The sequence below is a fragment of the Ovis aries genome, chromosome 24, assembly GCF_016772045.2.
Source record: "Ovis aries strain OAR_USU_Benz2616 breed Rambouillet chromosome 24, ARS-UI_Ramb_v3.0, whole genome shotgun sequence".
Lineage (NCBI taxonomy): Eukaryota > Metazoa > Chordata > Mammalia > Artiodactyla > Bovidae > Ovis > Ovis aries.
The window spans coordinates 4501368-4522146 of NC_056077.1; the positions used below are offsets into that span (position 1 = coordinate 4501368).

General features: G+C 54.3%; 2 protein-coding genes and 1 long non-coding RNA gene across 9 annotated transcripts in view; 1 reads left to right on the top strand and 2 right to left on the bottom strand.

The window, feature by feature from the left end:
* UBN1 (ubinuclein 1) overlaps positions 1 to 16142 on the top strand; it is a 32094-nt gene extending 15952 nt beyond the window's left edge. Inside the window, exons 8-18 of one of the 5 annotated variants that reach the window (XM_027961714.2) lie at positions 914 to 984; positions 2162 to 2291; positions 2482 to 2603; positions 2740 to 2868; positions 3052 to 3195; positions 8485 to 8535; positions 8631 to 8673; positions 9659 to 10876; positions 11934 to 12177; positions 12403 to 12492; positions 14128 to 16142. In XM_027961714.2, the coding sequence (XP_027817515.1) occupies positions 914 to 984; positions 2162 to 2291; positions 2482 to 2603; positions 2740 to 2868; positions 3052 to 3195; positions 8485 to 8535; positions 8631 to 8673; positions 9659 to 10876; positions 11934 to 12177; positions 12403 to 12492; positions 14128 to 14177 (2292 nt within the window). In that variant the 3' untranslated portion in view covers positions 14178 to 16142. The remainder of the gene's footprint in view (positions 1 to 913; positions 985 to 2161; positions 2292 to 2481; positions 2604 to 2739; positions 2869 to 3051; positions 3196 to 8484; positions 8536 to 8630; positions 8674 to 9658; positions 10877 to 11933; positions 12178 to 12402; positions 12493 to 14127) is intronic. The other 4 variants (XM_015104069.3, XM_027961715.2, XM_042240654.1 and 1 more) reach the window with 4 other exon arrangements.
* Positions 4938 to 9663, bottom strand: LOC121817911 (uncharacterized). Its single transcript, XR_006058008.2, has 2 exons — positions 6351 to 9663; positions 4938 to 5830 (listed from the first exon to the last, which is right to left on the bottom strand). It is a non-coding gene; the product is annotated as an uncharacterized LOC121817911 (long non-coding RNA).
* Positions 16143 to 16310: 168 nt separating the features above from the next.
* The window catches only part of PPL (periplakin), a 48091-nt gene continuing 43622 nt past the window's right edge, over positions 16311 to 20779 (bottom strand). For 2 of the 3 annotated variants that reach the window (XM_027961712.2, XM_042240653.2), the window contains exon 22: positions 16311 to 19828. In XM_027961712.2, coding sequence (XP_027817513.1) covers positions 17156 to 19828 — 2673 coding nt within the window. In that variant the 3' untranslated portion in view covers positions 16311 to 17155. The remainder of the gene's footprint in view (positions 19829 to 20779) is intronic. The other variant, XM_027961713.2, reaches the window with a different exon arrangement.

Genomic DNA, 20779 nt, shown 5'->3' on the forward strand with positions numbered 1-20779 from the left:
CTTGGGTGTGGGTCAGTGGTTCTTGATCCTCTACATGCTCGTCACCAGAGTGATTTTGGTGGGTCCTAATCCTGGGGCCTCTTTTAAGGAACACAGGCCTTCCCGGGAGATTCCGATGGGATGTGTCTAGGGTGCGGAAGGCCGCTAGGTGCACGTGGCCAAATAGAGAACCCCTGGTCCAGACCTTTGCGTGCTGCTTTCCTCTCTTGTGCTTTTGGTGGCTTGGCTGCCTCCTGTGATTGCTTCAGGGGTCTCCAGGGTGGCCAGCCAGGCTCTTGTTAACTGTGCGCTCATGGGAAGCACAGCACTGTAGCAGCCTGCTATATCTGTGTTAGTAGGTCGTCAGGTGGGTTAGTCATTCCACTGGTCTGAGTAGTAGAGTTTGTGATAGCATACACTAAATAGATTATGAATTGTCAAAGAATTATGGTTTCTAAACGCTGAAGCAGCACATTACTATTGTTGCTAACACTATTTTGGTGAATAAAGGCCTTCAGATGTTGCAGGTTTGTTGACGTTCGTGACTGTTCTGTGCTGTAGATGGTCTGGAAAACACAGCTCGCCGTTTAGATGCTAGAGTGCCGGGCTGAGGAGCTCGCTCGCTGGTGAATCAGATTCACGAGTCCCTTGACTAATTTTCTTCACATAAGGCTCAGCCCTCTTACACGATGGTTGGGTCAAGTCCTGGGAAGAACGGACTGTCTGTCCGTAGATTCTGCAGCAGCCTGTGAAGAGAGCTGGACGCGCCACTTGGGGAGCATGCAGCGGTCATAGGCTAACTTAGTCTGGATTAGGATTGAGCGGGGCAGGGCTCAGCGCGGGCCTGTCATCCGGAGTTCTCTAGGCCTGTGGGTGGGTGTGCGGGCGGTGCGGGGCCAGGCACTAATGGCTGTCCTTGTCTGCTGTGGGCCAGGCTGCCAGAGCCGCGGAGGGAGAGGGCAGGCAGAAGTTCTTCACCCGGGACACTGACGGCATCCTCCTAGAGTGAGTATCCTCCGCTTCTTTGCATTTGCTGTTACCATGCAGGGCTCAGCAGGCCTGGGGAGGTGGGAGTACAACTGAGGGAAAAGAAAGCCCCGATGAGATTTTTAAAAGTTGGTTTCTATTGCTTTATTGTGGTTTTTTTAAATAGAGGTCAGGGGCGGGGACATCAGTTGTTTGTCTCTAGAAACTGCTAGACCATCCTAACCTGAGGCAGCGGACGCTGTTGGGACTCTGTGTCTTCGTCACAGCGTGCTGGGGAGGGTGTCGTGCTGCCTGCCCGTCTCTGAGGAGGGGGAGAGATGGCTCGGTGCAGGCCCGGGCCCTGCCCTCAGGAGCGCTCCTCGGCGAGCCTGGTCGTCCTCCTAGTCGCACTTGTGCTCCGAGGCCAGTGCTCACCCTCCCACTCCGCATCTCACACACTCCAGCCTCTGGGACGCCCTACTGTCTGAATTGGATTAAAAAGAAGAAAAAAAAAGCCAAAACCCACACATACAAATCCGAGCCAGATTCTTTGTATCTGGCCCTCCAGCTTTGCCATTTTCTTTCCTGGTTGCGTCATGTACCAGAGGAAGCTGATTATGCAACTGCTGAGGGTTTTGCATGTGTGAAACCTGTAGTTAAGACCAGGGGATATTCTAGCGAAGGACCTTGCCTGGCCAGGACAGAGGGAGATTGGCCCTTTGGGTCAGGGAGCACCTGAGGGTCTGCACAGGTGAGGGGTTCGTGCCCTGGAGTGTGCCAGATCCAGGGAGCTCAAGGGATGGAAGACAGACCGCATTCTGCTCATCTCAGTGGGGACGCTGCAGGCGTGAGAATTTCCTTGACCGTGTAGTCAGGGACAGAACTTGGAACTGTAGGGGGAAAAAGGGGAAGCTCTGCTGGAAACTGTCAATCCCAAGCAACTCTTACTTCCCAGCTTGAAAGCATTTATGCTTTCTTTGTTTATGAAACTTAGAACTTCAGAGCTTGCACTCTTGGAGACTCGATTTTCTTGACACCTTTGACTCAGTCTTGTCTTTGACCTGAGAACCGTGGTGCACTCTGCCTAGTCAAGTTCGTCAGGTTTGTTGTGCTGGCCGCTCTGTGATGCTGTGTGACTGGCGAGATAAGGCTTGGCCCACTCTTGGCTCCTGCAGATGAGAGGTGCTGCGGTGGGTAACTGTGCTCTGTTCTTCAGCATAGAGGCGCAGACCCGGGAGCTGAGCAGCCAGACCCGTTCTGGAGTGTATGCCTACCTTGCTTCCTTCCTGCCCTGCAGCAAAGACACCTTGGTCAAGCGCGCACGAAAACTGCACCTCTGTGAGCAGGTGGGTAACCTTGCAGGGGAGCCCTGTGGCTTCGGGCCCAGTGGAGAGGGTGGCACACACTCACAGTTGCTGCGGCTGCTGCTGCGCGACCCGCTGCTGCACGGCCTCTCTGCGGTCGGCTATGCTTAGAGTGTGTCCTCAGTCTAAAAAGTGACATGTAAACCAGACTCATGACTGGTCTTGCTCTTAGCAGGGTGGGCGTCTGAAGGAGCCACTCCAGAAACTTAAGGAAGCCATTGGCAGGGCCATGCCGGAGCAGATGGCCAAGTACCAGGGCGAGTGCCAGGCCCACACGCAAGCCAAGGCCGCCAAGTAAGTGCGCCCCTCGCTGCCTTCAGCATCCTCACCTCTCCTGAGACGTCATGGGGGCTGGAGAGGGGGGCGGTAGGCAGGAGGAAGCGGGTCTGTGGTGACCTTAGGGTCCCGCCTAATTCTTCCCACTCTCTAGGATGCTGGAAGAGGAGAAGGACAAGGAGCAGAGAGAACGGGTCTGTTCTGATGAGGAGGAAGATGAAGAGAAAGGGGGCCGGAGGATAATGGGACCCCGGAAGAAGTTCCAGTGGAGTGATGAAATCAGGTGTGCCCAAACTGGGACCTTGCCTCAGTGGAGGGTTTGTGGGGCCAGTGTCTGAGCATGTTCCTGTGTTTCTGATGAGGGTTAGAACCTGTTTCTTTAATGAGGGCTGCTGAAAGCACATGATTGAAACCTTGGAGGAGCGTTCGGGTGGTTTAAAGGTTGTGACTTCTGCCCGCTGCGCAGGGAGCTGCTCTGTCAGGTGGTGAAGATCAAGCTGGAGAGCTTTGACCTGGAGAAGAGCAAGGTCCAGTCCTGGGAGGACTACGTGAAGGCGTTTCTGGATGCCGAGGTCAAACCTCTCTGGCCCAAAGGCTGGATGCAGGCCAGGTGAGGGCCCGTGGGCAGCCAGTGTAGTCAGTGTGACCTTAGGGTGGAGCATTTTTGCGGACCATGGAATTCTTCAGGCCAGAATACTGGAGTGGGTAGCCTTTCCCTTTTCCAGGTTATCTTCCCAACCCAGGGATTGAACCCAGGTCTCCCACATTGCAGGGGGATTCTTGACCAGCTGAGCTACAGGGGAAGCCCAATCCTGTGGTAAAGAGATGTTTTGAGTGATTCTTCTGTGCCAGGCCACCAGAGCCCCACCCTCGGAGTCACAGGCTAATGGATTGGACTATCATCTCACCTGAGAAGCTAGGGGCTTCTCTGTCTCCCTGGGAAGAGGGAGTTGTTTGTGGGATTCTGTCTTTGTCATTCTTTATCCCACTAAAGTTCTATGGCTGTATGCCCTTTTCCGTTGTGACGTAATGGCACCTACTGGAAGTTGGGAGGCAGGTGCATGTCAGGAACATTCTAATTTTCTGAACAGAATTCTTATTTGAAACTGGCAGGAGTGACTACTTCTTAGAGCCAAGTGCCAGACTTTTGTAACAGGCTACTTTGTGTTACATAGCTTTCCATGAATGGACTGTATCTGCAATAGACAGAGAAAGTTTCCTATAACTAGTGTTTTTTAAAAAAAATTTTGGGGATGAGGAGTGGTAAAATATGCTTAATGTAAACTTTAGCATCTTTCAGGGCACAGTTCCGTGGTGTTAGACACACTGACATGTTTGTGCAGCAGCACCAACTGTGCGTTTCCCCTCCCCGCAGACCTGGAGGCCGCCATTCTACTCTGGTTGTGACTACTCTAAGTACCTCGTATCAGTGGACTCATACAAAGTGTCTTTGTGTCTGGCTTACTGCACTCAGCATAATGTCCTCAAGGTTCATCGGTTATAGCATGGATCAGAACTAACTTCCTTTTTAAAGCTGAATAATATTCTCCTGTATATATACATTTTGCTTATCCGTCCGTCTATCAATGATACTTGGTGTTGCTTCCACATTTAAGCTATTGTGAATAATGCTGCTGTGGACGTGGACATACAGACATCTCTGTGAGACCCTGCTTTCAGCTCTTTTTCATGTACACCTAGAACTGGAATTGCTGGATTGTATGACGATGTATTTAACTTTGAGGCACCACCGTAGTGTTTTTCATGATAGCTGTTATCTTTTTACATTTCCACCAGCAGTGCACAAGGTTCCACTTTCTCCACATCCCCACCAACAGTTGTTGTTGTTTTTTTGGTAGTAAGCATCCTGATGAATATGAGGTGGTGCCCCATAGTTCACTTTGCTAGTGATTAGTGATATTGAGCATCTTTTCACGTACTAACTGTATATTTGCATATCATCTTTGGAGATGTGTTTATTCAAGTCTTTTGACCATTTTTAAATTGGTGTGCTTTTTTGTTGCTAAGTTTTAAGAGTTCACTATGTATTCTGGATATTAATCCCTTATCACATACATAATTTTCCAATATTTCTTTGTTCTCTGGATTGCCTTTTTACTCTATGGATAAGTGTCTTTCAACATAGATGAAATGGACAAGTTTCTAGAAAAGTTTTGTCCAATGGACAAAACTTACCAAGACTAAATCAGAAAAAAATAGGAAGTCTAAATAGGCCTATAATTGTTTATTCTCTGTTTTGCTTATTTCTTCTCTAGTCTTTATTATTAATATATCCTTCATTCTGCTGGCTTTAGGTTTAGTTCTTCTTTTTTCTGTTCCTTATAAAATTCAGGACCTTCCTTGTTTCTTTTCTTTTTTTTTTTTCCTTGTTTCTTAATGTAAGCAGTTATACCTAAAGATTTCCTCTCTCAGCACCACTTTTCACTTTGTCCTATAGATTTTGGTATGTTGTATTTTCATTTTCATTTGTTTTTTTAAGTATTTTCTAATTGTCTAATTGTCTTTGTGATTTCTTCTTTGATCCATTGATCGTTTAAAAGTATGTTGTTAAAAGTTGTTTTGTCTAATGTATCTGCCTTTTTCTTACAGTTTTGTTTTCCAGTTTTCCTTTTGTTACTGATTTCTAACTTCTTTCCGTTGTGATCAGAGAAGATACTTTGTATGGTATCTGTCTTTTAAAATCTACCGAGAGTTCCTTTGTGGCCTAATATATGATCTATCCTAGAAAATGTCCCATGTGCAAATGAGAAAGTGTCTCTCTGTTATATCTAATTGGTTTATTGTATGAAGTCCTCTGTTGCTTTATCTTCTGTCTCATTATTCTCTCTTGTGCAGAGGTACTGAAATCTCCAGCTTTTATTGTGAAACTGTTTCTTCCGTTCCATCAGTATTTGCTTCATATATTTTAAAGGTTTGTCAGGTGCATGAATGTTTATAATCGCTATGTCTTCTTGCTGTACTGAACCTTTTATTAATATGTAATAGCTTTCTATATCTCTTGTAACCTTTCTCGAGTTAAAGTCTGTTTTGTCTGATGTTAATATAGCTGCCTCTGCTCTCTTGGTTATTTTTGCATGGAGTACCTTTTCCAGTCCTTTTATTTTCAATCTCTTCTTGTCTTTGGCTCTTGTAGCTTGCCTGGAAATCCCACGTACGAGGGAGCCTGGTGGGCTACAGTCCATGGGGTCGCACCAGGTCGGACACAATTGACCACAGCACTGCAGCTGCAACAGACAGCATGTAGTTAGATCAGATCATGTTTTTTATTTATTCTGCCAGTCTCTGCCTTTTGATTAGAGTGTTGAATTGTTATTTTTTAAAGTAGTTGCTAATACTTCTGTAAGTTGATTAACATCTAAAAACTCTGCCCCCATACAGCTCTGCTGCTGTCACAGAAGTACATTTTTATACATTGTGTGCCCTAAAACATAAACTAATAGTTTTAAAAATGCCTCTTAAATTATGTAGAAGACAAGATTTAGAGTTACCAACCAAAGTCATAATAATATTTACTAGCTTTTAAATTAGTATTAGTCTCTTAAATCATACTTTAAAAAGTATGATTACACACCATTGTTATAATGATGCTGGCTTCTATAGTGGTCTTTGTCTATTCACCTTTCTGAGATCTTTATTTGTGCATGTAACTTTGAGGTGCTGTCTTTTCATTTCACCCTCAGGGCCCATGAGCATTTTTTACAGGATAGATTTTTTGATCATGAACACCTTCAGCTTTTATCTTACCTGGGGATATCCTCCACTCTTTGATTGAAGTATAGTTGATGTACATCTCCCCCACTCTTGAGGGTCAGTTCCGTCAGATACAGGGTTCCTGGTTGACACTGTTTTTACTTGAGACTTTGACTGTGTCAGCCCCCTGTCTCTGGCTGCCAGAGTTTCTGGTGAGAAGCCTGCTGGTGACTTTATTGAGGACCCTCGTGGGTGATGCTGCAGTGGTCTCTGGGCGCTGTCAGTATTCTGCCCTCGTCGCTGGCCTTTGTAAGTTTGATTATCGTGTGTTTGGTGTGGGTCTCTTGGGTTCAACTTATGTGGAGTTCTTTGCACTTCTTGGATATTTATATTCACATATTTACGCTTACATTGTCTGTTTTCGCATTTGGAAAGTTTCAGCCGTTATTTCTTCACTCTTCTGGGCCCCTTTCTCTGTCTTCTGGGGACGTGCGTGCTGTGAGGGTGTGTGTGTGTGCGCGCGCGCTTGATGGTCCCATGGGTCCTTCAGACTGATTACTTTTCTTCAGTCTTGTCTTTCTGCTCCTCAGTCTCAATCATCTTCATTGTCCTGTTTCAGGTTCTTTGTTTTTTTTCTGGGGTATCTGCCATTTGGACTTTTCTCAGAGACAGTTTCTGTTGATTTGTGTTTTCCTTTGAATGGGCCATATTTCCTGTTTCTTTATGTACCGTGTGTGTTTTTTCTGTTGTTATTGTTGAACAGCAGACATTTGAATCTAATAATGTGATAACTCCGAAAATCAGATTCTCCCCCCTGGAGTTTGCTTGTTTTGTGTTTCGTTTTTAGTATAGGCTGTCTCTATGTCAAGGATCAGCCTGAGGTGTGAACTTAACGTGTTATTCTTACGTGTTTTCCAAGCTTTTCCCTAGGCACATGCAGTCACTTTCTGATTTCTCCCACATATGTAGTTTTTTTTTTTTTAATGCTCTAGTCTTTAACATCTGACTTCCAAAGGGGGAAAAATGATAAAAAGGAAGAGGTTAAAGGGGGTACTCAGAGAAGGCAATGGCACCCCACTCCAGCACTCTTGCCTGGAAAATCCCGTGGATAGAGGAACCTGGTGGGCTGCAGTCCATGGGGTCGCACAGAGTCGGACACGACTGAGTGACTTCACCTTCACTTTTCACTTTCATGCATTGGAAGGAAATGGCAACCCACTCCAGTGTTCTTGCCTGGAGAACCCCAGGGACGGGGGAGCCCGGTGGGCTGCCGTCTCTGGAGTCGCACAGAGTCGGACACGACTGAAGCGACTCAGCGGCGGCGGCGGCGGCGGCGGCGGGGGTCCTGGCCCTGTAGATCCCCTGGCAGTTGCTTCAGCCAGTGGTGCAGCAGCAGTGGGCTGCTGCCCTGTGTCTGCACCTCCCACCCCCATGACCAGAAGCAGCGATTGGCCAACAGAGCACAGGTCCCCGGTCTTTGGAGACAAGGTCCTTTTCCCATGCTGGTTCCCACAAGCTGTGTGCAAGCTGCTCCAGGAACACTTGCAGCTGCGGGCCACCAGGTGGGGGTTGGGCGGCTGCTCCTCTGCTGAGAGCCAGGATGAACCACAGTTTACTCGTCTAAGTCCTCCCCTGGAAGCTGCAAGCTTGAACAGCCTCTGAGATTACAGAGTGGTTCCGTCAGATGGGTTCGGCTAGTGTAGTGTAGTTGTCCAGGTGGGAGACCACACCTGGTGCTTCCTGCTTGGCGTGTTCCCAGGACCCTCCCTGTGGAGCTAGGGAGTGTTCTTGGTCGAGCAGGCCTTCTCTTAGAGTCCCTTCAAGTGGAATTGCTCTTCTCACTGTAGATTGGACTCCTGATAGTACTTAGGGAAGGGCATAAAGAAAATTCTGTTGAGCTTCTCTGGGAAAAGTTGTGCCTTTGAAGGGGATGAGAACAGGTAGTAAGGAGAGTGCTCTTGCCCTTAGGGGAGGAATCACTCTGAGAGGTCTGGGGGCAGAGTCATAGCTTTTTGGGGGGAATCCTAGCTCTGTGGCTTTCAGGTGGCCAGGCAGCTATGTAAGGCCCCCTCAGCAGCCCCCTGACATTAATGGGTGACAATCCCTGCATACCAGGGAGGTGGGGAGGCTTGGGGAGCAGACTGCTTTCAGGGGCTCGTGAGGACTTCCCCGTGTCTCTTTGTTCCAGGACTCTGTTTAAGGAGAGCAGACGAGGCCATGGGCACCTGACGTCAATTCTGTGAGTGTCTAAATGTTTTCACTTGTCAGGACTACTGGCATTTTTATCTCTGAGGATCTCCTCTGACTCTTTGCTGTGTTCCTTCCTTTGCACAGGGCCAAGAAGAAAGTAATGGCCTCTTGCAAAATGAAGGTGAAGGTGAGTCAGCCTGCCCAGTCATGTGCCGCCTGTTCTTAGCTCTCTGCACCCATGCTCTGGCAGCTCATGGAGCTTTGCTGGTCTGGGGACAGCTCTTCAAGATGAGGCTGTACCAGGAGGCAGCCTGGCCCACAGGAGGGGCCTAGGGTCTGCAGGACAGAGACCTGACCTGGGCCACTAGTGCCCTCCAGCCCCATGTCTAGGAAACATCACCTACCTGGCCAGTTCCTGGGGTTGTTGTGGAGTTAAATGAGGTCGTCTTGGTGAATTGTCTTTACCTTTTAGGGAAGAGCGCCCCTGAGCCAAGTGCAGGTGAGCCTGGATTGGCATCTGGCAGGCAGGAGGCTTTGTCCAGCTGACTGACAGACGCAGAGGGGAGTGCGATGGCTGAAGACTGTGGAATGACTTTGATGTTGGCAGAGCTCTCTCGATGTAGTAAAATTGCCATTTCACCAAAATTTTTGCCAATTCCTGAGGCTCTGTAGCGCCCCTCATCGTCCCTGAACAGCCCAAGGGAAGGAGCATGCAGATCAGTTATTCCTAAGTGTCTGTTGATCTCCTCTGATGTCCCTAAGACTCACTGCACCAGGTGCTGGGGAGGCGGGAGTGACAGGACAGACTGTGAGCCCAGAGGGGAGTTAGGTGCTGACGAAACCAAGGAGGGAGAGAGTGAAAGCAGGGCTGGAAGGGAGCACATCTTGTTGTTCAAGTCGTATAGTTTTTCAGAAACAACGCGGTTTCCTTGTGTGTGTTGCGGTGGCAGAATGCCTGGGTCAGCCCAGCCCCACCCAGCCGTGGCCAGAGAGTGGTGGGGTTGTAGCATTTCTGAGTCCATGCAGGCCGCCTGCTCCTTTCCTCCTTGGCTTTGTGATCAAACTGGAAGGCCCGCTGCCTGTATGTTTTCTCACATTTGAGTCCCCTTCAGCAGGGCCAGAGTTGGCATCTTTGGACGTTTATAAACGCGAGCCTTTCTGCTTGCCTCTAGGAATCATCTGCTAAGCCAGATAAGAAGGTGTCCGTCTCATCAGGCCAGATGGGCAGCCCCCCAGCTTTGCCTTCAGAGCACCTAGGAGGAGGCCAGGGCGTGGGGGCCGCAAGCAGGGAGCTCTCGTCCCAGGCATCTGGCAGCCTCGCTCACCCTGCTCCTGTCAACCTGGAGGACTCGTTGGATGGAGACTTGGTCCATAATTCTGCCTCCTCATTGGAGGCAGTGTCCAAGGAACTGGCTGTATTGCACAGCAGGGCTGCTGGGAGCTCAGAGTTCCCGCTGCCCGCACCCGTGAAAGTGCCTGCAGAGAAGCTCGCGGGCATTCTATGTCCAGAAGAAAAAAGGAACTTTCCAAAGCCCAGCCCTCCTTCTGCCCCTCCACCCTCTAGCTCTCTGCAGTCACCCCTCAATTTTCTGGCTGAACAGGCGCTGGCCCTGGGGCAGTCCTCTCAGGAGAAAAAAACAGAGAGTTCTGGCTACAAAGAGCTGTCCTGTCAGGCTGCTCTTGGCAAGGGCCCACCGGAAGGGCAGCAGCCGAAAGCCAAGCACCATGGCTTGCCGCGGACGTCTCACGTGCCCCCGGCGGGCACTGCCATGCCCGGCCCCCAGGTCAAGGTCTTTCATGCTGGCACGCAGCCACAGAAGAGCTTCACCCCTCCGGCTCCATTCGTTAATAAGCTTCAGGGCCCGAAGCCTGGCTCCCCTCAGTGTCACCGATCCCTCCTGCAGCTTGTCAAGACAGCGACTAAAAGCCAGAGCTTCCATGCTTCCACGCCAGCGTCAGGCACGCCAGCCTCCAGCAGCAGCTCTCATAAGACCCCAGCTTCATGCTCTGCTGCCGTGAGCCATCCAGCGAAACCACACTCAGCCATCTCTTCAGGACCTCCCTACAAGACCAGTCCCTTCCTGGGCTCTGCCTCCAAACATGGGGTGTCGTCTGGCAGCCCCTCGTCTGGAGGAACGCCGGTCCAGAGCCCTGCTTCTGGGAACCTGCTCCCCGCGTTGCAGCCTCCCTCCGCAGGACAATCCGCCAGCCGACCTGTCCCTGGCCCTGCAGTGAAGAAGCCGCCTGTACCCCAGAAGTTGACCCTGGTGGCCCCTCCCGGTGGTCCCAATGGAGATTCTAGTGGAGGGACCCAGGGTGTGGCCAAGTTATTGACGTCCTCTCTGAAGCCCAGTGCAGTGAGCAGCGTGACATCGTCTACCTCCCTGCCAGTGAGTGTCCTGCTGTAGCCCGCTGCCCTCTTGGGCCTTGTGGGCAGGGCCACTGGCCTCGCTCTGGTCTGAGAGTGAGAGCTGATGCTCACGGTGAGCATCAGGAACGGTGAGCCTGCCATTTGGAAGGAGGACCGGGCTTCCTGTTTTCAGGCTTTTTCTTTTCTGGTGGCCAGACTCCCAGGAAGCCTGAAAAGTCTCCTGGGAAGGACGAGCAGGGCAGGACTGGGCAGCCCTGCGTCTGCAGGGAGGCTGTGGATCTGGATGGCCAGAGGGAGTCAGGAAATGCGCCCTGCACGGCCTCCTGCCTGTCATCTCTCCAAGCGAGCATGTGAAGCTAGTCCTGCCCTCAGGTGGTCAGTTACAGGGATGTCATGACCAGGAAGACTGGTACTTCTCAGGGTGATTCTGCTGGGTTTGGGGAGACTCCACACGTGAGACAAAGGTGCCGTGACCTGGCCCCTGGTTACTGAGGCTCGCCTCGAGTGATGCCTTACAGGAAGTTTGGATGAAGGTTGGGGAATGAGAGCTTTTTTCCCCTCCGTTTTTCCCATATATAGGATAGTGTGGTTGCAAAGAGCAAACTGATAGAAAGATGTGTTTAGCAAAGCTTCACTCGCCTCTGCCTGCCTTCTCCAGCCCTTGTAACTGCGTTCCTTAGTTTCTAGGTCTTTTCTGTTTCTTTGTAAAAACCAAAGGTAAATGCCTGTGTGTGTGTGTGTGTGTCTGTGTGTCTGTGTGTCTGTGTGTCTGTGTGTGTGATGGACGTATACACATTGCTATATCCCTGTATTGGTTGGTATCCATGTATGATACTCTCTCCTTCCTTTCTTGCACAAAGGAGGCATAATTAATACCTGCTTTGTAAAGTGAACGCTGCTCGGGGAGCCCTTCTGTGCTGGTTCTCTGCGATGGTCCTTCCTCGGGGCTGCAGTGGAGGGGCGGCTAACATGCATGTACCCCTCTCCAACCCACCCCCGGTGCGGTGCCAGCTTTGGTTTGTGAGTGGGCTTGGATGGGGCTGGACTCCTGACCCCTCTCTGTGCTTCCTCCCCAGAAAGGAGCGAGTGGGGCTGTGCTGTTGACCGGCTCCTCATCCTTGAACCTGCTGTCTTCATCCTATAAGGCTGGCAGTCCCAAGCTCCCTGGGGCCTTGAACTCAAGCCCCTTGGGGATTATCTCCCAGCTTCCCCTCCACGTGATCTCCTTCAGTGCTGACTCCTCTGCTAAAGCGGGGGTCTCCAAGGATGCCATCGTCACCGGCCCTGCCCCCGGGACGTTCCACCACGGCCTCGGCCACAGTAGGTATCTCCCTTCTCCCTCATACTGGAGCACAGGAGGGGCCCCTGGGCCTCTGACCGACGGGTTCCGCTCTCGCGTGCTGGGTTCCTGTGTGTGTCTTGGGGGTGAGCGTGGGCGGCCTCCCGGCGCTGTGCTGAGCCCTCTCACCCCCGGCTTTGCGCCCAGGACCAGGCTGCTCCCGGCCTTAGTGTGTGGTGTTCCCTCTCCCTGTCGTCTCCTCTCAGGTCTCCTGGCCGGCGTGCACTCCAGCCCGCCTCGTGCCGCGCCTCTCCCGCACACTGCCGTGTCTACCCACCTCCCGCAGAGCCTGCCAGGTAATTTCCAGGTGGTCAGAGTGCCATGTGCACTGCGGGCCATTCCCCTCCATCAGAGGCCTTCTCTGCTGCCAAGGACGTCTCCCTCTGGCGTCACTGTGATGTCTGGGTTTGTCGTCGGAGGCTCAGGCGTCTCTGTGGTACTTGGTGCAAGGGATGCAGTCTCTCCCACGCTGACCCCTGCCTTGCCCTGTGTGATCACAGAGGGAGGCGCAGTGGCCTGAGTACTCGGCTCAGGACTTCTTGCCCTCAACTCAGTGTTTCCTCTTCAGTGTAACCAAGACTGGAAGGGTGATGGTGCTGATTTCCCAGGGGCTAGCTGGGGCACTGCAGGCCTTGCTAACAGAGGACTCAACCTTAGTGTAAGTGAAAGGGGAAGTCCGGTAGCAGTGGCAGGGCTTCAGGAGGGACCCTGACCCCTCACGGAGCGTGTGTCCGGGAGAGGAGCAGTGTGCGCTTCAGTCCAGGCTGATGCGGGGGGTTGGGAGCACGGCAGGACTGAGCAGCATCCTTCTTCCCTGGTGTCTGCTCTGCACACAGCAGTGGCTGCAGAAGGGGCCAGCCTGCAAGCCCTGGTTCACAGCGCGAGGAGAGGGCACAGGCGCCCCGAGCCAGCGTGTGCCCAGTGGGCGGTCTGCCTGGCCCCGTCCTGGGACCGTGGCTCTCGGGTGCACGTAGTGCAGGGCCGGCTGCCCTTCCTGCTGCTCTGCACCTGCTCCAGGCACGGCCTGGGGGCTGCACTGCTCGGCATCCTGAGGCTGATGCTTAACAGTGAATGCCAGAGGCCATCCGTGTGCAAGGGTGGACTGCAAGTCTCTCAGACAGAAACATACTTACTTCAGAGAAAGAAACTGAGGCTAAGCCTTGTCAGCAGTTACTCCCTGTTCCTATGGAGAAAGCAGGGACTTGTTCCACAAACTGGTGGTCTCCGAACCATCCAGGCGAGAGTGGCTGGCATTTGAAAGACTGCACTGCCTCTCTTTGCTTTTGGTAACACTCTCAAACAGAAATAATTGGAATGCTATTGGAAACGTGACTACTGATGTGTGGAATTTTCAGGAAAAAAGGGAAAAGTGTTTGCTTGTACCGTTTCTTTCCTGTTTTTCCTCTTGGAGTTAAAAGGCTGTCTGAAAAGCGTCCGGGCTGTAAGAGACCACTTGAATGTCTCTCTTGAGACACTCGTCGTGTTGTAGGATTACACTGAGTGGTCATCGGTGAGAAGCCTTCTGCTGTCTCAGCTCTGACTGGTATCTGCTTTGCTTTCTCCCGTGTGGGCTCAGAACATGAGCACCTGTGAGCTTGCCCTTCCAGCCCCCAGGTCTGCAGTGGAGAGGCGCTGTGCATCTGACAGGCCTCACGAGGAGCCAGGCTCTGCCCCGGGATGGCGGCTGTGGCTGGGAATGGGAGCGGGCCTTGTGGCACAGACGGCACCCAGCCAGCGGCTGCCCTCCCGGCGCCAGCACACTGCCTGTGCCGCAGGTAGCCTGCCAGCGCGTCTGGCCCATTTGAGCCCCAGAACACTCAGTGTTCGGGGACTTTTGCTATTTCAGAAGTGGTCCCCTTGAGGTTTGGTTACTGCTGCCTTCAAGGAGACCCTGAGAGTCTTATGTTCTGTTCTTGCTTACTGTTTTTCAGACGCTTCTCAGCTCCATGGGAAAGGGCCCAGTGTACCGAGGAAGTTGTGATTTTCAGGGCAAAGGCTGGAAGCTGCACAAGGAGGTCTCAGAAGTTGGATGATAACTATGCTCTGCCATTGGTTTTCTTCTGGAGAAGGCGTGAGTGCTAAGTGGAGCGTCTCTTGGCACGTGTGATGTGCCTTCCGTTCAGGGAGCGGCCCCGTGCTTCTCTGGGGGCCCTGGCCAGCCTGGTGCTTGGCGCCTCGCGGCTCTGCTGCAGACAATCGTTGGAGGGGCTGCGCTAGGCCAAGGAGCACGCCGGCTCGGGCTGGGCTCTCTGGTGGCGGGGCAGAGCAGGTGGCCCAGCTCCTGGCGTTTGGCCAGAGTACCTCAGCGCACCCTACTGGTCGGGGGCTCCTTCTGGCCACAGTGGGCTCCCTGGTGGTCAGAGTCGCTTTCCATCCTCCCGGCTCACACCCCAGCTGGGAGAGGTACCTTGTTCTCTGAAAAATACTCACAACACCCAACGTGTGCTCACCGTGGGGGCTAGTCTCTCCACTCAACATGACAATGAAGCTCTTTTTAGAGAAAAGACCTTTGTAGATTCAACAATTGTGGTAGGATTTTTAAAGACACTTATTTTTGGCTCAGTTTTGATCCTTACCATTAAACGCATTGGATAGAATCAGACTGTTCTCCGCACTTCATGTTGTTCCTAGGAAGACAAAATTCCAGTGCCTTTATGGTGGAGCGGGACTGGACACGTCCACTCGGCCCTCTGAGTGGGTCTCAGATGAAGACCTTTTTAAAGACATGTCTGTATCTAAGAGCCAGCTTATTTGAGTTTTCTATGGTTGCATATCACAACCTGGGCCATCCTGACTGGAAGGTCACCCGGGCCCTGCCTCCCAGGTCCCAGCTCAGCCAGGGCCCCCACCTTGTTTCTCCCAAGTTCATGCAGGTGGGCTGCAGAGCCCCGAATTCCTCCTCCTCTTTGAGGGCTGAGGGTGTGAGGAGTTCCAGGCTGCAGGTAGACATTCCAGTTTATTGTAAAACCATGCTCAGGCCGAGCTGCGGGAACAGGCCCCTGGGAAGTGTCTGCCGTGCAGAAGCAGGCCTTGAGGTCCGCACTCTCCAGACAGCAGGTTCTGCCTTCACTGGGAGACAGACGAGGCAGCGCCCCACTCAGCCAGCAGCTGCTTCTCAAGGATTTTCGGGTGCTTGCCTGTCCTGTGAAGTCTGAACTGACTGTTCCAGCTAAGTCATTTCCCTTATGTTGAGAGTAAAAAGCCTCTTCAGAATGCGCGCCTGCCTGTGTGGAGACATGGGTAGTTCTTTTGGGTCCTGAATCCCAGAATATGACGCTTGGTGTCTCGCAATTTCTCAGAGGCTGTCCGGCTGCCCGGGGAGCAAGACTGCGGCCAGCCAGCTGGCCAGGCCTCTGCTCTGACTTTTTTTTAACAGAAAAACCAACACGTGTCACATGGGGCCAAGTGGAGTCCTTGTCCCTTTACTATATCTATTTTTTGCAACTTGGGTTTCCAGTTTACAGACTAGTCTTAGGTAGTAGCAAAAGAGCCAAAGAAGAGATTGGTATTGCTGAGCTCAGAGCGGCGCAGAGGCCGTCCGTCCAAGAGCGCTGAGCGGCGGGAGGACACCAGGTGCCCCTCCCCACCGCGCCCCCACCTCCCGGCACCACCCAGCTTTCGGCCGGAGCAGGATGCCCTCCTCCTTAGGAATCTAGCGATGCCTCTTGCCTCAGGGAAACGTTTCTTTGATGGGGAGTTGATGAGGTTTCTTTTCCTTGTTGATGCTTTATTTGTGGTAACGGAAGAGTGAGTGACTTGAGCCACGGCAAGGAGGGCTGCAGGCGGAGGCGTCCCGGCCACCACGCTGCAGGCCCCCCTTGCTGGCAATTCTTGAGTGTGAAAGGGCTGTGGCTTTTGTGCAGCGACTATGTTGGTGTTGGGGGTGGTGTGGAAATTGTTAATCTTGTATAAAGCAACACAATAAATTGTTTCAAGGTTTCCAGAACATCCTTTCTTTCCTGTTTCTTTTGCGTTTCTTTTTATCATATTTGCAAGTAATTCTGTCTCCCTTAGGAGCTGGTAGTTGGGGAACATTCATTCTGGCTGAAAGCCAAGCAGGCCCTGGGGAATCAGCCTCACTGGCAAGAGAGGAAGAAACACACTTTCCATGAAATTAGAATCAAGCCAGCAGGTGTTTATTTTCACGCTATAAATAGAGTTCCCTCTTACTTCCCATTTTCTTACATAATACATGAGATACAGAGAACCCAAATTTCATTTGATAAAAAATCAACTGTGGAGTCTTAAGTGGCAGTGAAAGAATAAGCAGGACCAGGCACCGAATCCAAGGCCGCCAGCGACAGTCCACTAGGAAAGTACTTCAGTTACAGAACCACGACACGTCCTCTGATGGTGCGTTCTCTTGGGACAGTCTGGCTCAACAGTTAAGCTTCACCCAAGCACCAGGGCCAGATGCTGTTCTGGTTTCTTTGCGCTTCCTTTGGCGTAGCGCCCAGATCGGTTTCCCCAGGAGGCCTCGAAGGCGAGTCAGCTGAGCTGGAATCTCGAGGGCTGTGAATGCAGGTGGCGGCCCCCGGGGGCTGGGGCTTTGCCGAATGGAGCCCTCCCTACCTTGAGTTTCCCTGGCTCTGCTGTGGAGGCCAGTGCTGTGCGGAACAGGCTGGCCCATGGGGCTGCTGCCTGTCTTGTGCTTTAGTGGTAGATGTCAGTTGCTTCCAGGTGTCCCGGGGGGTCTGTTGATAGAGGAGTGTAGGAGAGGCGGGGAGGAAGACAGGCACTGCAGGTGTGAACGGTCGGGGGACAAGTGGGTCGCTCTCCAGGCTGAGGGACGGCTCAGCAGGGGCCAGTCCCGCCTGTGCTTGGGCCCAGCAGCTAGGGTGGCGGCACACGGGGCTCTGAGCGGACTGGGAGCTGTGCGGGGGCCAGGGAGAGACGACCCAGGGGAGGGTTCTGGGCAGGGGCGAGCCAGCGGTGTCTTCCCTGAGGGTGGGGGTGGGCCTACTTCTGCCCTGACACCAGGACGGCCAGCTCCTGGATGGACATGCTCTTGTTGACGTAGCGGTCATACTGCGCGGGCGTCAGCCGCCCGCTTTGGAGGGCCTCTTCGATGGAGAACTTCTTGCCGGACTTCCTGTCGTGGATCACGGAGGACTCACCGCCAGGGCCCTTGACGGAGATCTCCTCCCAGTCGCACTCCTGGCTCCTGAGCTTCACAAACATGTTCCAGTCGATGAGGCCGGCGCGGTGGGCCTCCTCGGGGGACAGCTCACGGCCTGAGTCAGGGTCGATGACCACGATGGAGCGCCGCAGGTGGTTCTCCCTCTGCTCCCGCTTGACGGCCACGGAGCCCAGGCGCCGCTGCAGCTCCTCAATCTCCTGGTCTTTGTCCCTGGAGAGCCTCCTGAGGTCGTCCAGCTCCCGCTCCAGGGACCGCAGGCGCGAGTCGAGTGGCGCCCTGGGCTCGGCCCCGGCCGCCGTGGGCAGGCTCCTCAGGCCCTGTGCCTCGGCCACGGCCACCTCGATCTCCGACTGCAGCCTGCGGGCCTCGAGCTGCAGGCTCTGCCGCTCCAGCTGCAGCTTGTGGTTCTCCTCCCGCAGGAAGTCCAGCTCCTTGGATGACTTGGAGTTGCAGAACTCCAGCTCCGACAGCTTGGCCTCCAGCCGGCTCACCTCGGCGTCCAGCTCTCTCTTGCCACGGCTCTCGGCCTCCAGACTGGCCCTGAGCCTCTGAATCTCCTGCTCGGTGTCGCCTTTCTCCACCTGGACGCTCTCGGAGAGGACCACCTTCTCCTTGACCTCCATCTTTTCCAGGCGCTCCAGCTGCTGCTTCAGGGTCTCGAGCTCGTGCTCCAGGCCCTGCCGGCGGCGCCGCTCTTCCTCCAGCTGCAGGGCCAGCAGGGCGTGCTCCCGGGCCTGCTGGGGGTCCTGTTGCAGCACCACCTTCTGCGTGAGAGTCACCTTCTCGCGGGCTTCACCCTCCTGCGCCTCCAGCTGGGCCAGCTGCTGCTTGAGGCGCTGCACCTCCAGCTCAGCCTCGCGGCGTGCCTGCCGCTCGCGCTCCAGCTCCTCCAGCTGGCGCTCCAGCTCGGCTCGCCGACGCTGCAGCCGCCGCAGCTCGCTGCGGAGGCCGTCAATCTGCCGCAGTTCTGCGTCGATGCTCTCAGTGAAGGCGCTCACCTCGGCCCGGAGGCCCGGTTCCTCCTCGTACCTGACCACCTCCTGCTGCACCACCACCTCTTTTCCCTGGGCCAGCTCCTCCTCCTTCTCCTGTATCTTCTCCTCCTGGGATGCGCGTTCCCGTTCCAGGTCTACCTGCTTCTTGTGTTCCTCGGCCAGCCGGGCCCTCAGAGCCGCCACTTCCTCTTTGGTCTGGGGGTCTTCCTGGAACTGCAAGATCTCCTGGACCACCTCCTTGGTCTGCACCTGGGGCTTGGCCTCTTTGAGGGACTGGATCTCCTGCTTCAGCTGGTAGATCTCCAGGTCACACCTCTCGATGAGGCGGGTCTTGTCCACAATCTCCTCCCTGAGCCTTTGGAGCTCTTTTTCCGTCTCAGGGTCCGTCGTGTACTTGATGACCTCCTTGGTCACCTCCTTGACCTCCACCTGGGGGCCCCGCCTCCGAAGCGCCTCCAGCTCGCTCTGGTAGCTCTTGAGCTGCTCCTCGGCCCCCCGGTACTTGCGCTCCTGCTCCACCAGCTCCAGGCGGAGGTTGGCCACCTCACTCTCAGCCTTGGGGTCGGGCCGGACAATCTCGCGCACCTTCTCTTGCACAACCACCTTGGCGTTCTCCTCCTCCAGGGCCCAGATCTTACGGAGCAGCTCGGTCTTCTCCCTCTGGCTGGCACGGGCCCTGGCGGCCTCATCCTCGTACCGGCGCTGGAGGGCGCCCACCTCCCGCTCGGCCGCCGCGTCCTTTTCCACCTTGAGCACCTCCTTGACAGTGATCTTGCCCTCGGCCATGGCTCGCTCCTTCTCTAGCCTCTTGAGCTTGTCCTGCAGGAAGCCCAGCTCCTCCTCCTGCTTCTCCCGGAGCCCCTGCTCCCGCCGCTGGTCCTCCTGCAGCTGCCGGAGCTCAGCCTCCAGCTGGGGGTCGTTGCGCACCTTGACCACCTCCTTCTCTGTGACCACCTCCCGCGCCCGCCGCTTCTCCTCAGCCAGCGCAGCCACGCGCTGCTGCAGGAGAAGTGCCTCTGCCTCACGGGCGCCCTTCTGCCGCCGCAGCGCCTCCAGCTCCCCCCGCAGCCTCAGGACCTCGTCGGCCTGGGCCCGGTCCGGCTCAATGCGCAGCACCTCCTTGACTACATACTCCTGGCCCCCAGCCCGGGCCGCCTCCTCTAGGGCGCGTAGCCGCAGCCGCAGCGCCTCCACCTCCCCCTGCAGCAGCTGGTTCTTGTGCTGCTCCTCGGCCAGGGTCTGCTGCGCCTGCTGGAAGCTCTCCTCCAGCGCCGGGTCCGGCACCCTCCTGAGCACCTCCCTGGTCACCAGCGCCTCCTGCGGGCTCTGGTTCCGCAGGGCCCGGATCTCCTCCTGGGCGCTCCGGACCTCGTGCTCCAGCTGCTGCCGCCGCTCCATCTCCTCATCCAGCTCCTTCTGAATCTTCCACGTCTCCTCCGCTCCGGGGCCCGGCTTGCTCCCGGGCAGGGCCTCCTGGCTCGCACCTGCCTCCAGCTGCTGGGAAGGGGGAGACCACGCAGGGTTAGGGTTCGACTCTGCACCATTGGTCCCCGTCTCGCCACCCGCCAAGGCTCACAATGCTTGTCTTGAGGTCCCCAAGGGACACCCCCACCCCCACCCCCTGCTCAGTGTCGGGGCTGGTAGAGCCCTAGGCTTCCTTTCGAAATTAAAACCACTAGTTTAAACGCATCTGGGAAAACATCTTAAAGCCACAGAAGGGTGTGACGTGAAGGCCGCCTGTCCCTCCTGGTCCTGGTCCTATAGGATGCGCTGCGCTGTGCTTAGTCGCTCAGTCGTGTCCGACTCTTTGCGACCCCATGGGCTGTAGCCCCCCAGGCGCCTCTGTCCATGGGGATTCTCCAGGCAAGAAAACTGGAGTGGGTTGCCATGCCCTCCTCCAGGGGACCTTCCCAACCCAGGGATGGAACCCAGGTCTCCTGCACTGCAGGTGATTCTTTGCCGTCTGAACCTCCAGGGAAGCCCAGTGCCCTACAGGGTGCAGTCACCCCTGCCACTCACGTATCTTCGTGTGCAATGTGCGTTTATCTTTTCCACGCTAATGGTGGCCCCCAGTCTGCATGCACCGTTGACTGCGCTTATGAGAGAATCCGCAGTGGCCAGAGAAGACCACTTCGTCGTGCGGCAGTTTAATCGTTTTCCATCATGCAGACAGACCCTGGCTCAGTCATCCACCCACTACTGATGAACACTGAGTCGCTTCCAGGCTCTCACAATGTTGTTGTACACATTTTCGAGTTTTAGAAGTAAGTTACCTTTTACTGGGCACCCAGCAAATGATTGAGGGACAGGAGGCTTAGGTTGGATTCACACCCACCTGGACGTGGGGGGACATGGGGGTGGCACTGCCCTGGCCTCGCAGCGAGGGCACATGCCCGCCGGCCACCTCTGTTTCTCTGAGGCAGAGGGAGCCTAGTGTCTTAGCTGCTG